The sequence below is a fragment of the Salvelinus fontinalis genome, chromosome 2 (assembly GCF_029448725.1).
Source record: "Salvelinus fontinalis isolate EN_2023a chromosome 2, ASM2944872v1, whole genome shotgun sequence".
In the NCBI taxonomy this organism is placed as follows: Eukaryota; Metazoa; Chordata; class Actinopteri; order Salmoniformes; family Salmonidae; genus Salvelinus; species Salvelinus fontinalis.
In genome coordinates this window covers 11,084,948-11,098,371 of record NC_074666.1, presented here as the reverse complement: position 1 = coordinate 11,098,371, position 13,424 = coordinate 11,084,948, and the positions used below count along the sequence as shown (strand labels likewise).

At 43.6% G+C, this 13,424-nt stretch overlaps 1 protein-coding gene across 1 annotated transcript in view; it reads left to right on the top strand.

The window, feature by feature from the left end:
- Positions 1 to 13,424, top strand: part of LOC129811817 (A disintegrin and metalloproteinase with thrombospondin motifs 6-like) — a 194,233-nt gene that overhangs the window by 128,230 nt on the left and 52,579 nt on the right. Inside the window, exons 17-20 of the mRNA XM_055863455.1 lie at positions 1,380 to 1,503; positions 4,314 to 4,394; positions 11,100 to 11,263; positions 12,440 to 12,578. Coding sequence (XP_055719430.1) covers positions 1,380 to 1,503; positions 4,314 to 4,394; positions 11,100 to 11,263; positions 12,440 to 12,578 — 508 coding nt within the window. The remainder of the gene's footprint in view (positions 1 to 1,379; positions 1,504 to 4,313; positions 4,395 to 11,099; positions 11,264 to 12,439; positions 12,579 to 13,424) is intronic.

Sequence of the window (13,424 nt, the reverse complement as noted above, 5' to 3'; positions counted from 1 at the left end):
GCCCATACTTACTCACAGGTGGTTCGGCTGTGGAAGCCACCGGACAGGCTTACTCTGTAAGGAAGTGCCTGTGTTAACCTGTCCTCTGTTACATAAAACAATAGTTTAAAGAAAAGAGGAAGACGACAACTGAAGTAAAAAGAAAATGTAATTAATTTTAATTTGTTATGACTTGAGTGTTAAAAACGTAATGTTATGCTGTTATGTTTGCACTTTCTATTGAAAAGGATGGTGTTACGGAATCTAGTTGATAGGTAATCAACTAGCTGGGCTGCTCCCCGGACCCTGTATGTAGGGACTTGTACAATACTTGAACATGACTATTGAACTTGACATTTGTGTCTGTCTTTATTATTTAATCTGACATATCATACAGAAACAGAGACAGACAGAGAGTGAGAGAGAAAGAGGCAAAGAGTGATTGTGAGGGATATCTGTGAGAATGTATTTTTCTCTCCTGTTGTTAAGGTGACACCCATAATTCCCCCATCACATTTTAGAGTCTCAATTATCTTAAAACAGTCTATAAAATGCTGAAATACTTACTTTACTGTAACTCTCTAAAGAGACTGGCTATATGTCAGCCTGACCTTTTCATCCTACTGTAATTCTACTGTTGGTAGTACCCAGGTACTATCGAATCATGAGTCAGCATTTTAATTTACGTAAAACTGCTGCTCCATGCAGCTTCCACAGACATAAACTGAAACTGGAAACACCTATCTCCCTCACTAGCTTTAAGCACCAGCTGTCAGAGCAGCTCATAGATTATTGCACCTGTACATAACCCATCTACAATTTAGCCCAAACAACTACCTCTTTAACCTACTGTATTTATTTATTAATTTATTTTGCTCCTTTGCACCCCATTATTTCTGTCTCTACTTTGCACTTTCTTCCAATGCAAACCAACCATTCCAGTGTTTTTTTTAGTTTTTATTTTACTTGCTGTGTTGTACTCACTTCGCCTCCATGGCCTTTTTATATTTTTATTTATTTATACATATATCTGTTTGCCTTCACCTCCCTTATCTCACCTCACTTGCTCACATTGTATATAGACTTATTTTTTTATTTTTTTCACTGTATTATTGACTATATGTTTGTTTTTACTCCATGTGTAACTATGTGTTGTTGTATGTGTCGAACTGCTTTGCTTTATCTTGGCCAGGTCGCAATTGTAAATGAGAACGTGTTCTCAATTTGCCTACCTGGTTAAATAAAGGTTAAATAAAAAAATTAAATAAAAATAAAGTCATTTCTTTAGCAATTGTCTTTATTACTATGATATTATTATGGTATTATTAAACAGTATTATTATGGTATACTGTAAGTTGTACCTGATGTAATATAACATGGTACCATATCTCCTCTCTCAGCACGTAGGCTGTGACAACATCCTGAGCTCAGACGCCAAGGAGGACCGTTGTCGGGTGTGTGGAGGGGACGGCAGCACCTGTGAGGCCACAGAGGGACTGTTCAATGACTCTCTGCCCAGAGGAGGTAAGCCCCAGGCTGGGGACAGAACCTGATAGGGCTCCTTACTTCAGGTGTGCAAATGTTTAAGTTCCATACAAAGAAAAAGGCAGTGTATAGTGTAAAGAAGAGAAGCGTAGAGAAGAGAAGAGAAGAAGAGTTTATAGTGTACAGAAGACAGGAGTAGAGAAGAGAAGAAGAGTTTATAGTGTAGAGAAGACAGGAGTAGAGAAGAAGAGTTTATAGTGTAGAGAAGACAGGAGTAAAGAAGAAGCGTTTATAGTGTAGAGAAGACAGGAGTAGAGAAGAAGAGTTTATAGTGTACAGAAGACAGGAGTAGAGAAGAGAAGAAGAGTTTATATTGTAGAGAAGACAGGAGTGTATAGAGAAGAGTAAATTATGTTTCTGAGAGTGTCCGCTACTCTGTGCGATCTGAAAGCTGCCAAACACTGCACATTTGTAATAACTTTCCGGGAGACACATCCCCATGCTGAAAAGCAAGGTGAAAACTATTTTTGGCAGAGCAGCCCTGTCCAAGGGCCAACAGAGCACTGTAGCCAAAACACTTAATTTTTCATGGAAATCTTTCCCCCCTTTGTTACCCAATGATAAAGCATATGTTTTTGGGAGTTGAGAAACATGTTGTCAAAACATAAATGGAAGAATAATATATTCACATTAGCTACATCATCCAATGAAGAACTCAGAGTGGAGATATGGCTTCATCCTGGCACTGGGTCCTAGACTAGTTGAGATATGGCTTCATCCTGGCTCTGGCTCCAAGACAACTGGAGATATGGCTTCATCCTGGTTCCAGGTCCAAGACTAGTGGAGATATGGCTTTATTCTGGCTCTGGGTTCAAGACTACTGAAGATATGGCTTTCTGCTCTGTCCTCAGACAAACCATCAAACATGCAAAGCGTCAATACAGGACTAAGATTGAATCCTACTACACCGGCTTTGACGCTCGTCGGATGTGGCAGGGCTTGTAAACCAGCCGTGAGCTGCATAGTGAAGCAAGCCAACCAGATGAGCTAAATGCCTTTTATGCTCGCTTCGAGGCAAGCAACACTGAAGCATGCATGAGAGCACCAGCTGTTCCGGACAACTCCGTAGCCTACGTGAGCAAGACCTTTAAACAGGTCAACATTCACAAGGCCGCTGGGCTATCCGGATTACCAGGATGTGTACTCAGAGCATGCGCGGACCAACTGGCAAGTGTCTTCACTGACATCTTCAACCTCTTCCTGACCGAGTCTGTAATACCTACATGTTTCAAGCGGACCACCATAGTCCAAGAAAGTGAAGGTAACCTGCCTAAATGACTACCGCCCTGTAGCACTCATGTTGGTAGTCATGAAGTGCTTTGAAAGGCTGGTCATGGCTCACATCAACACCATCATCCCGGAAACCTTAGACCCACTCCAATTTGCATACCGCCCCAACAGATCCACAGATGATGCAATCTCAATCGATATCCACACAGCACTTTCCCACCTGGACAAAAGGAACACCTATGTGAGAATGCTGTTCATTGACTACAGCTCGGCATTCAACACCATAGTGCCCTCAACGCTCATCACTAAGCTAAGGACCCTGGGACTAAACACCTCCCTCTGCAACTGGATCCTGGACTTTCTGACGGGCCACCCCCAGGTGGTAAGGGTAGGCAACAACACATCTGCGCGCTGATCCTCAATACAGGGGCCCCTCAGGGGTGCATGCTTAGTCCTCTCCTGTACTCCCTGTTCATCCACGACTGCATGGCCAAACATGACTTCAGCACCATCATTAAGTTTGCTGAAGACACAACGGTGGTAGGCCTGATCACCGATAATGATGAGACAGCCTATAGGGAGGAGGTCAGAGACCTGGCAGTGTGGTGCCAGGACAACAACCTCTCCCTCAACGTGAGCAAGACAAAGGAGCTGATCGTGAACTACAGGAAGAGGAGGGCTGAACATTCCCCCATTCACATTGACGGGGCTGTAGTGGAGCGGGTCGAAAGGTGTCCACATCACCAACAAACTATCATGGTCCAAACACACCAAGACAGTCGTGAAGAGGGCACAACAACTGTCAGGAGACTGAAAAGATTTGGCATGGGTCCCCAGATCCTTAAAAAGTTCTACAGCTGCACCATCGATAGCATACTGACCGGTTGCATCCCTGCCTGGTATGGCAACTGCTCGGCATCCGACCGTAATGCGCTACAGAGGGTAGTGCGTATGGCCCAGAACATCACTGGGATCAACCTTCCTGCCATCCATGACCTCTATACTAGGCGGTGTCAGAGGAAGGCTCAAAAAATTGTCAAAGACTCCAGTCACCCAAGTCATAGACTGTTTTCTCTGCTTCCGGTATGGCAAGCAGTACCGGAGCGCCAAGTCTAGGTCCATAAGGCTCCTTAACAGCTTCTACCCCCAAGTCATAAGACTGCGGAACAATTAATCAAAAGGCCACCTGGACTATTTACATTGACCCACCACCGCCCTTTGTTTTGACACTGCTGCTACTCGCTGTTTATTATCTATGCATAGTCACTTTACCCGATTCTGTACCGGTACCCCTGTATATAGCGTTGTTATTGTTATTTTCTTGTGTTACTTTTTATTTTATTTTTACTTTAGTTTATTTAGTAAATATTTTCTTAAATACATTTTTTGAACTGCATTGTTGCTTAAGGGCTCATAAGTAAGCATTTCACAGTAAAGCCTACACCTGTTGTATTCAGCGCATGTGACAAATACAATTGATTTGATTTGATTTTAGATACACAAAAACACTTTTTCCTTCTATGCTGTGTCTGTAATGGTTTTGTCCCCTTCTCTTCCAGGCTACATGGAGGCTGTTCAGATACCAAGGGGGTCAGTCCACATAGAAATCAAAGAAATTGCCATGTCCAAAAACTACATCGGTAAGGGATCTCTTTCATACACTATAAAATGAAACCAACAAGAAATGTGACCATCGTCATTATAAGAAATGACACATTATTTTGATGACCCTTTATTTCTTATCATTCTATCCCTCTGTGAATGTTAAGAGTCATTATGGCCTGTTCTTAACTCCACACAACGTTTGAACAGTAATGGAAAGCAGTGTGAAATCAACCTGTATAACATTAGCAGTTTGGTTCTGTTCTTTGTTTAAAGATCCAGTCTTCCTCATCCCTTACACCTTGCCCAAACCGGCTGCGCGCGTGCGCTATCGTGCATAAATGTATTTTGCCCCCCAACACCAAACGCGATCACGACACGCAGGTTAAAATATCAAAACAAACTCTGAACCAATTACATTCATTTGGGGACAGGTCGAAAAGCATTAAACATGTATGGTAATTTAGCTAGTTAGCTTGCACTTGCTAGCTAACGTTAATTTGTCCTATTTAGCTAGCTTGCTGTTGCTAGCTAATTTGTCCTGGGATATAAACATTGAGTTGTTATTTTACCTGAAATGCACAAGGATCTCTACTCCGACAATTAATCCACACATAAAACGGCCAACCGAATCGTTTCTAGTCATCTCTCCTCCTTCCAGGCCTTTTCATCGTTTAAATTATATGGTGATCGCATCTAAACTTTCATTGTATTACCACGACTACCGGCAAAACAGTTTGTCTTTCTATCACCCACGTGGGTATAACCAATGAGAAGATGGCACGTGGGTACCTGCTTCTATAAACCAATGAGGAGATGGGAGAGGCAGGACTTGCAGCGCGATCTGCGTCAGAAATAGGAACGACATCTATTTTAGCCCTTGGTGTCGCAGACGCTCGTTGGCGCGCGCAAGCAGTGTGGGTGCAATAATCGAATAACATGGATTTCTAAATTTATTTTGCGACGCTCGCGCACGTGACGTGTCCGGTCTGGTCAGCATGTTAGTGCTGTCTCAGTCTAGAGCAGAGCAGACGATGCCATGAAGTAGTTTTAACTCACACTAAATGATTAGCTTCAACATTATTAAAACTATTCAGTGCATGTCCAGTGGTAGTCTTGGCGTTAGTCGCGCCATCTTAGTTCCAGACTAAACAGAAAAACAATCAAACAAGGGGATTTAAAATAGTGTTGTTGTCTGATCTGACATTAACTAGAGACAGAGCCGTGTGACAGAGTGGTGAAGTTTACTGCTGAGGGTGTTGATGGAGGACTGAAGTCAGGCTTTGAAACGTCAGGCGTCATTTGAGTTACAGACATGTGGTGACAGCCCTGTGGTGACAGCCCTGTTGTGAAAGCTTTGCAGTGACAGCACTGTGGTGACAGCACTGTGGTGACAGCCCTGTGGTGACAGCCCTGTGGTGACAGCCCTATGGTTACAGCCCTGCAGTGACAGCTCTGCGGTGATAGCTCTGTGGTGACAGCTCTGTGGTGACAGCCCTATGGTGACAGCCCTGCAGTGACAGCTCTGCGGTGACAGCACTGTGGTGACAGCCCTGTGGTGACAGCCATGTGGTGACATCTCAGTGGTGACAGCCATGTGGTGACATCTCAGTAGTGACAGCCATGTGGTGACAGCCATCTGGTGACATCTCTGTGGTGACAGCCATGTGGTGACAGCCATGTGGTGACATCTCAGTAGTGACAGCCATGTGGTGACAGCCATCTGGTGACATCTCAGTGGTGACAGCCATGTGGTGACAGCCATGTGGTGACATCTCAGTAGTGACAGCCATGTGGTGACAGCCATGTGGTGACATCTCAGTGGTGACAGCCATGTGGTGACATCTCAGTAGTGACAGCCATGTGGTGACAGCCATCTGGTGACATCTCTGTGGTGACAGCCATGTGGTGACAGCCATGTGGTGACATCTCAGTAGTGACAGCCATGTGGTGACAGCCATCTGGTGACATCTCAGTGGTGACAGCCATGTGGTGACAGCCATGTGGTGACATCTCAGTAGTGACAGCCATGTGGTGACAGCCATCTGGTGACATCTCAGTGGTGACAGCCATGTGGTGACATCTCAGTAGTGACAGCCATGTGGTGACAGCCATCTGGTGACATCTCTGTGGTGACAGCCATGTGGTGACAGCCATGTGGTGACATCTCAGTAGTGACAGCCATGTGGTGACAGCCATCTGGTGACATCTCTGTGGTGACAGCCATGTGGTGACAGCCATGTGGTGACATCTCTCATGGATTCAAGTGGATTCAATGATGTATGTAAAACATATAAACATATAAAAGTTGTTGTTCTATCCAAGTTTAACGATTGTCACTGTGTCCTATTGTGTAGACTGCACTCTCTATTTCCCTTCCAAGTAATGTGTGAGAGCTGACCATTTTAGCAGTAAAGATGGATTGAGAGCTGAACATTATAGCAGCAAAGATGGACTGAGAGCTGACTGTTTTAGCAGTAAAGATGGATTGAGAGCTGAACATTATAGCAGCAAAGATGGACTGAGAGCTGACTGTTTTAGCAGTAAAGATGGACTGAGAGCTGAACATTATAGCAGTAAAGATGGACTGAGAGCTGACCGTTTTAGCAGTAAAGATGGACTGAGAGCTGACCGTTTTAACAGTAAAGATAGACTGAGAGCTGACTGTTTTAGCAGTAAAGATGGACTGAGAGCTGAACATTATAGCAGTAAAGATGGACTGAGAGCTGACCGTTTTAGCAGTAAAGATGGACTGAGAGCTGACCATTTTAACAGTAAAGATGGACTGAGAGCTGAACATTTTAGCAGTAAAGATGGACTGAGAGCTGACCATTTTAGCAGTAAAGATGGACTGAGAGCTGACCGTTTTAGCAGTAAAGATGGACTGAGAGCTGAACATTATAGCAGCAAAGATGGACTGAGAGCTGACTGTTTTAGCAGTAAAGATGGATTGAGAGCTGAACATTATAGCAGCAAAGATGGACTGAGAGCTGACTGTTTTAGCAGTAAAGATGGACTGAGAGCTGAACATTATAGCAGTAAAGATGGACTGAGAGCTGACCGTTTTAGCAGTAAAGATGGACTGAGAGCTGACCGTTTTAACAGTAAAGATAGACTGAGAGCTGACTGTTTTAGCAGTAAAGATGGACTGAGAGCTGAACATTATAGCAGTAAAGATGGACTGAGAGCTGACCGTTTTAGCAGTAAAGATGGACTGAGAGCTGACCGTTTTAACAGTAAAGATGGACTGAGAGCTGAACATTTTAGCAGTAAAGATGGACTGAGAGCTGACCATTTTAGCAGTAAAGATGGACTGAGAGCTGACCATTTTAGCAGTAAAGATGGACTGAGAGCTGAACATTTTAGCAGTAAAGATGGACTGAGAGCTGACCATTTTAGCAGTAAAGATGGATTGAGAGCTTAACATTATAGCAGTAAAGATGGACTGAGAGCTGACTGTTTTAGCAGTAAAGATGGATTGAGAGCTGAACATTATAGCAGCAAAGATGGACTGAGAGCTGACTGTTTTAGCAGTAAAGATGGACTGAGAGCTGAACATTATAGCAGTAAAGATGGACTGAGAGCTGACCGTTTTAGCAGTAAAGATGGACTGAGAGCTGACCGTTTTAACAGTAAAGATAGACTGAGAGCTGACTGTTTTAGCAGTAAAGATGGACTGAGAGCTGAACATTATAGCAGTAAAGATGGACTGAGAGCTGACCGTTTTAGCAGTAAAGATGGACTGAGAGCTGACCGTTTTAACAGTAAAGATGGACTGAGAGCTGAACATTTTAGCAGTAAAGATGGACTGAGAGCTGACCATTTTAGCAGTAAAGATGGACTGGGAGCTGAATATTTTAGCAGTAAAGATGGACTGAGAGCTGAACATTTTAGCAGTAAAGATGGACTGAGAGCTGAACATTATAGCAGTAAAGATGGACTGAGAGCTGACCATTTTAGCAGTAAAGATGGACTGAAAGCTGAACATTATAGCAGTAAAGATGGACTGAGAGCTGACCGTTTTAGCAGTAAAGATGGACTGAGAGCTGACCATTTTAGCAGTAAAGATGGACTGAGAGCTGAACATTATAGCAGTAAAGATGGACTGAGAGCTGACCGTTTTAACAGTAAAGATAGACTGAGAGCTGATCGTTTTAGCAGTAAAGATGGACTGAGAGCTGAACATTATAGCAGTAAAGATGGACTGAGAGCTGACCGTTTTAACAGTAAAGATGGACTGAGAGCTGACCGTTTTAACAGTAAAGATGGACTGAGAGCTGACCGTTTTAACAGTAAAGATGGACTGAGAGCTAACCATTTTAGCAGTAAAGATGGACTGAGAGCTGACAATTATAGCAGTAAAGATGGACTGAGAGCTGAACATTATAGCAGTAAAGATGGACTGAGAGCTGACCATTTTAGCAGTAAAGATGGACTGAAAGCTGAACATTATAGCAGTAAAGATGGACTGAGAGCTGACCGTTTTAGCAGTAAAGATGGACTGAGAGCTGACCATTTTAGCAGTAAAGATGGACTGAGAGCTGAACATTATAGCAGTAAAGATGGACTGAGAGCTGACCGTTTTAACAGTAAAGATAGACTGAGAGCTGATCGTTTTAGCAGTAAAGATGGACTGAGAGCTGAACATTATAGCAGTAAAGATGGACTGAGAGCTGACCGTTTTAACAGTAAAGATGGACTGAGAGCTGACCGTTTTAACAGTAAAGATGGACTGAGAGCTGACCGTTTTAACAGTAAAGATGGACTGAGAGCTAACCATTTTAGCAGTAAAGATGGACTGAGAGCTGACAATTATAGCAGTAAAGATAGACTGAGAGCTGAACATTATAGCAGTAAAGATGGACTGAGAGCTGACCGTTTTAGCAGTAAAGATGGACTGAGAGCTGAACATTATAGCAGTAAAGATGGACTGAGAGCTGAACATTGTAGCAGTAAAGATGGACTGAGAGCTGAACATTTTAGCAGTAAAGATGGACTGAGAGCTGACCATTTTAGCAGTGAAGATGGACTGAGAGCTGAACATTATAGCAGTAAAGATGGAATGAGAGCTGAACATTGTAGCAGTAAAGATGGAATGAGAGCTGAATATTTTAGCAGTAAAGATGGACTGAGAGCTGAACATTATAGCAGTAAAGATGGACTGAGAGCTGATCGTTTTAGCAGTAAAGATGGACTGAGAGCTGACCGTTTTAGCAGTAAAGATGGACTGAGAGCTGAATATTATAGCAGTAAAGATGGACTGAGAGCTGAACATTATAGCAGTAAAGATGGCCTGAGAGCTGACCGTTTTAGCAGTAAAGATGGACTGAGAGCTGAACATTATAGCAGTAAAGATGGACTGAGAGCTGACCGTTTTAGCAGTAAAGATGGACTGAGAGCTGACCATTATAGCAGTAAAGATGGACTGAGAGCTGACCATTTTAGCAGTAAAGATGGACTGAGAGCTGAACATTGTAGCAGTAAAGATGGAATGAGAGCTGAATATTTTAGCAGTAAAGATGGACTGAGAGCTTAACATTATAGCAGTAAAGATGGACTGAGAGCTGACCGTTTTAGCAGTAAAGATGGAATGAGAGCTGAATATTTTAGCAGTAAAGATGGACTGAGAGCTTAACATTATAGCAGTAAAGATGGACTGAGAGCTGAATATTTTAGCAGTAAAGATGGACTGAGAGCTTAACATTATAGCAGTAAAGATGGACTGAGAGCTGACCGTTTTAGCAGTAAAGATGGACTGAGAGCTGAACATTATAGCAGTAAAGATGGACTGAGAGCTGACCGTTTTAGCAGTAAAGATGGACTGAGAGCTGACCGTTTTAGCAGTAAAGATGGACTGAGAGCTGACCGTTTTTTTGTATAGATGAGGTGGCAGTAAAGAATTAACTCTAAGTTATCCCCCTAAACAGGAGGAGGAAAATAAATATTGTTGTAATAAAGTGTGTATGAGAGAGAGAGAGGAATGAGAGAGAGAGAGAGAGAGAGACAGATGGAGACAGAGAGACAGAGAAAAAGAGAGAGAGGTAGAGAGAGAGAGGTAGAGAGAGAGAGGTAGAGAGAGAGAGAGAGAGAGAGAGAGGTAGAGAGAGAGAGAGAGGGAGAGAGGGAGAGAGAGAGAGAGAGAGAGAGAGAACACAGAGTGGTTGGATCGTTTCTCCCCATTCAACCCAGAGAAAGTGGATATTTTGAGATGTGTTGTGCTTGGAGACGACTCCATTGTTTTGACGACATGCAGGAATGGTATTCATGGGATTCTTCCAGGCTTTCACCTGAAGAGTGTGTGTGTGTGTGTGTGCTTTTTCCATTTCCCTCTGAAAGGTGAGAGAATGTGTGTGTGTGTGTGTGTGTGTGTGTGTGTGTGTGTGTGTGTGTGTGTGTGTGTGTGTGTGTGTGTGTGTGTGTGTGTGTGTGTGTGTGTGTGTGTGTGTGTGTGTGTGTGTGTGAAAGTTGCCAATGACATCAGGGGAGCTCCAGGATGAAGATGATGATGAATGATGGCGATGACATCACACCAAAACCTTAACACAACCCGTTGTCTTGGCTACCGTTCCTGGGCAGTCTTTTGCTCAATACTCTTATCAGCATTTTAACAGGCTGCTTATATAGCTGTAGGGGGTTCAGTGAACTACGCTCAACCCTGCCAGGAGCTGAAGACTTGGCTTAGCTCCCCCAGCAAAAATCTTCTACCTGGGGCTTCTATCTGTTCTATCTGTACCCACCTGTAGCGCTGAAGTCGGAGGGAGACGACTACTACATCAACGGAGCGTGGACCATCGACTGGCCCAGAAAGTTTGATATCGCAGGGACGGCGTTTCACTACAAGAGACCCCTTGATGAACCCGAGTCAATAGAGGCCCTGGGAGCCACCACGGAAAACCTGGTCGTCATGGTAACCACGCTTTGCTGTTTTGTTGTGTGTCAGGTAAACAATGTGGGAGGGCTTTGCCTTTCTGGCACAGAAAGATGATCAAACTCAGAAGTGCTTTTTCAGGCATCTTTCAGCCTACCGGGTGTCTTTAGTCTATTTGGGAAGTTGGAGATGGGGGGTTTCCATTGAAAAGGGAATTTCACAAAGACAGCCTTTAGATGTTACCCACCCATAGAGAAACGGGCCATTGTTGTTTGTACTGTCTAGAGAGATTGTCAGTTTGAATTCACATAAAGCCCAACAGCTGCTCCTAGCAAACCTTAGCTGACCTCCAGACCAGTAAGACCATGGTGGTTTGGGGTTAACAGCTATATATATATATACACACAGCAATATATATACAACAATGTGCAATGTGGTTATTGAAAAAGCAATTTCTGGCTAAATTCAAATGCACATGGGCATGAGTTTTGGTGAGGGTGTGTGTTTGAGTGTGCGAGCGTTTTCTGGCATGTGAGTATCTGAGTGGGTGCATGTGCATGATAGTGTGTGTGTATTGTGTGTTTGTGTGTCTGTGTGTGTGTGTTATGTGTTTTGTGTATGTTGTGTGTGTTACGTGTGTTGTGTGTGCTGTGTGTGATGTGTGTTGTGTTTGCTGTGGTGTGTGTGTGTGTTGTGTGTGTGTTGTGTGTGTTTCTCTAAGCCGTCCCACTCATTGGCACTCAGGACCACAGTGGCTTTTCCCTGGACATGAAATAGCAGACCCCACAGCTTCACTGGAATAGGGCTGGGGTTAACCCGGTTAGGGTTAGGAATAGACAGAGCTGTCCATCCCACCACAGGCCATTCCTTTGTGGCAACTGAAAGCTGTGCAGAATTCTGGTCCCTTTCTGCATCACATACACTAACATAAACACAGTGCTGCCACTGCCCATTGGATAAAATGTGAGTCTCTGCTTCAGTATAGCAGAGAAAGAGCAAATTAACTCTTTAGTGGGGACATTTTCTGTGGATTAAGGTTTAGGTTTAGGTCAATTCCATTTGAGTTGTTTGATTTCAGTTTTTTCAAATTTTATTTAACCTTTATTTTGACAGGGAAGTCATGACATGAAGAATGCCCTTGAAATGATTTGATATGGAACTGAAACCAATGCTATAAATTCATGTAATCAAATAATGTCTTCGTCTCACCTCCAGGTTCTTCTCCAGGAACAGAACACGGGGATCCGTTATAAGTTCAACGTTCCCATCCAGAGGACAGGAAGTGGAGACAATGAGGTGGGCTTCTCCTGGAACCATCTGGCCTGGTCCGACTGTTCCGCCACCTGCGCTGGAGGTAGGCACTGCACCAACCACATGCCTCTAACATTAGGAACACCATGACTGACCAGGTGAATCCAGGTGAAAGCTACGATCCCTTAAGTGTTAAATCCACTTCAATCAGTGTAGATGAAGGGGAAGAGACAGGTTAAAGAATGATTTTTAGGCCTTGAGACAATATAGACATGGACTGTGTATGTGTGTCATTCAGACAAAATATGTAAGTGCCTTTGAACGGGGTATGGTAGTAGGTGCCAGGCGCAACATTTGAGTCAAGAACAGCAACGCTGCTGGGTTTTTCATGCTCAACAGTTTCCCGTGTGTATCAAGGTATGCTCTACCATCCAGCCAATTTGATACAACTATGGGAAGCATTGGAGTCAACATGGGCCAGCATCCCTGTGGAACGCTTTCGGCACCTTGTAGAGTCCATGCCCTGACTAATTGAGGCTGTTCTGAAGGCAAAAGCGGGGGGGGGGGCAACTCAGTATTAGGAAGGTGTCTATCTATATAATACAAGACACTGTGATGATCTTCACCCTCCCCACTGACGCACCTCACATAGTCAATTGTCTATCAGATACAGAGGTACCATACTCTGGAATAATTATCTTTAGATTGCCAAAACCTCATCCCTCAATAACTTAAAGTGAAGACTGGGGGTCAACCTGATGAATCAAAAGACCAATAATCCCCTCCATGTAGCCTAACTCTCACACACACATAATCAAACATGGTTTTTCTTGTATACTGAGCATATCATGTACAATTATAATGAATATGCTTTGTTTAACTAATTGAACAAACATATCAGCTCTTTTGTGCTTCCAACCTCACCTGCACACCGTTTTTACCAGTTATT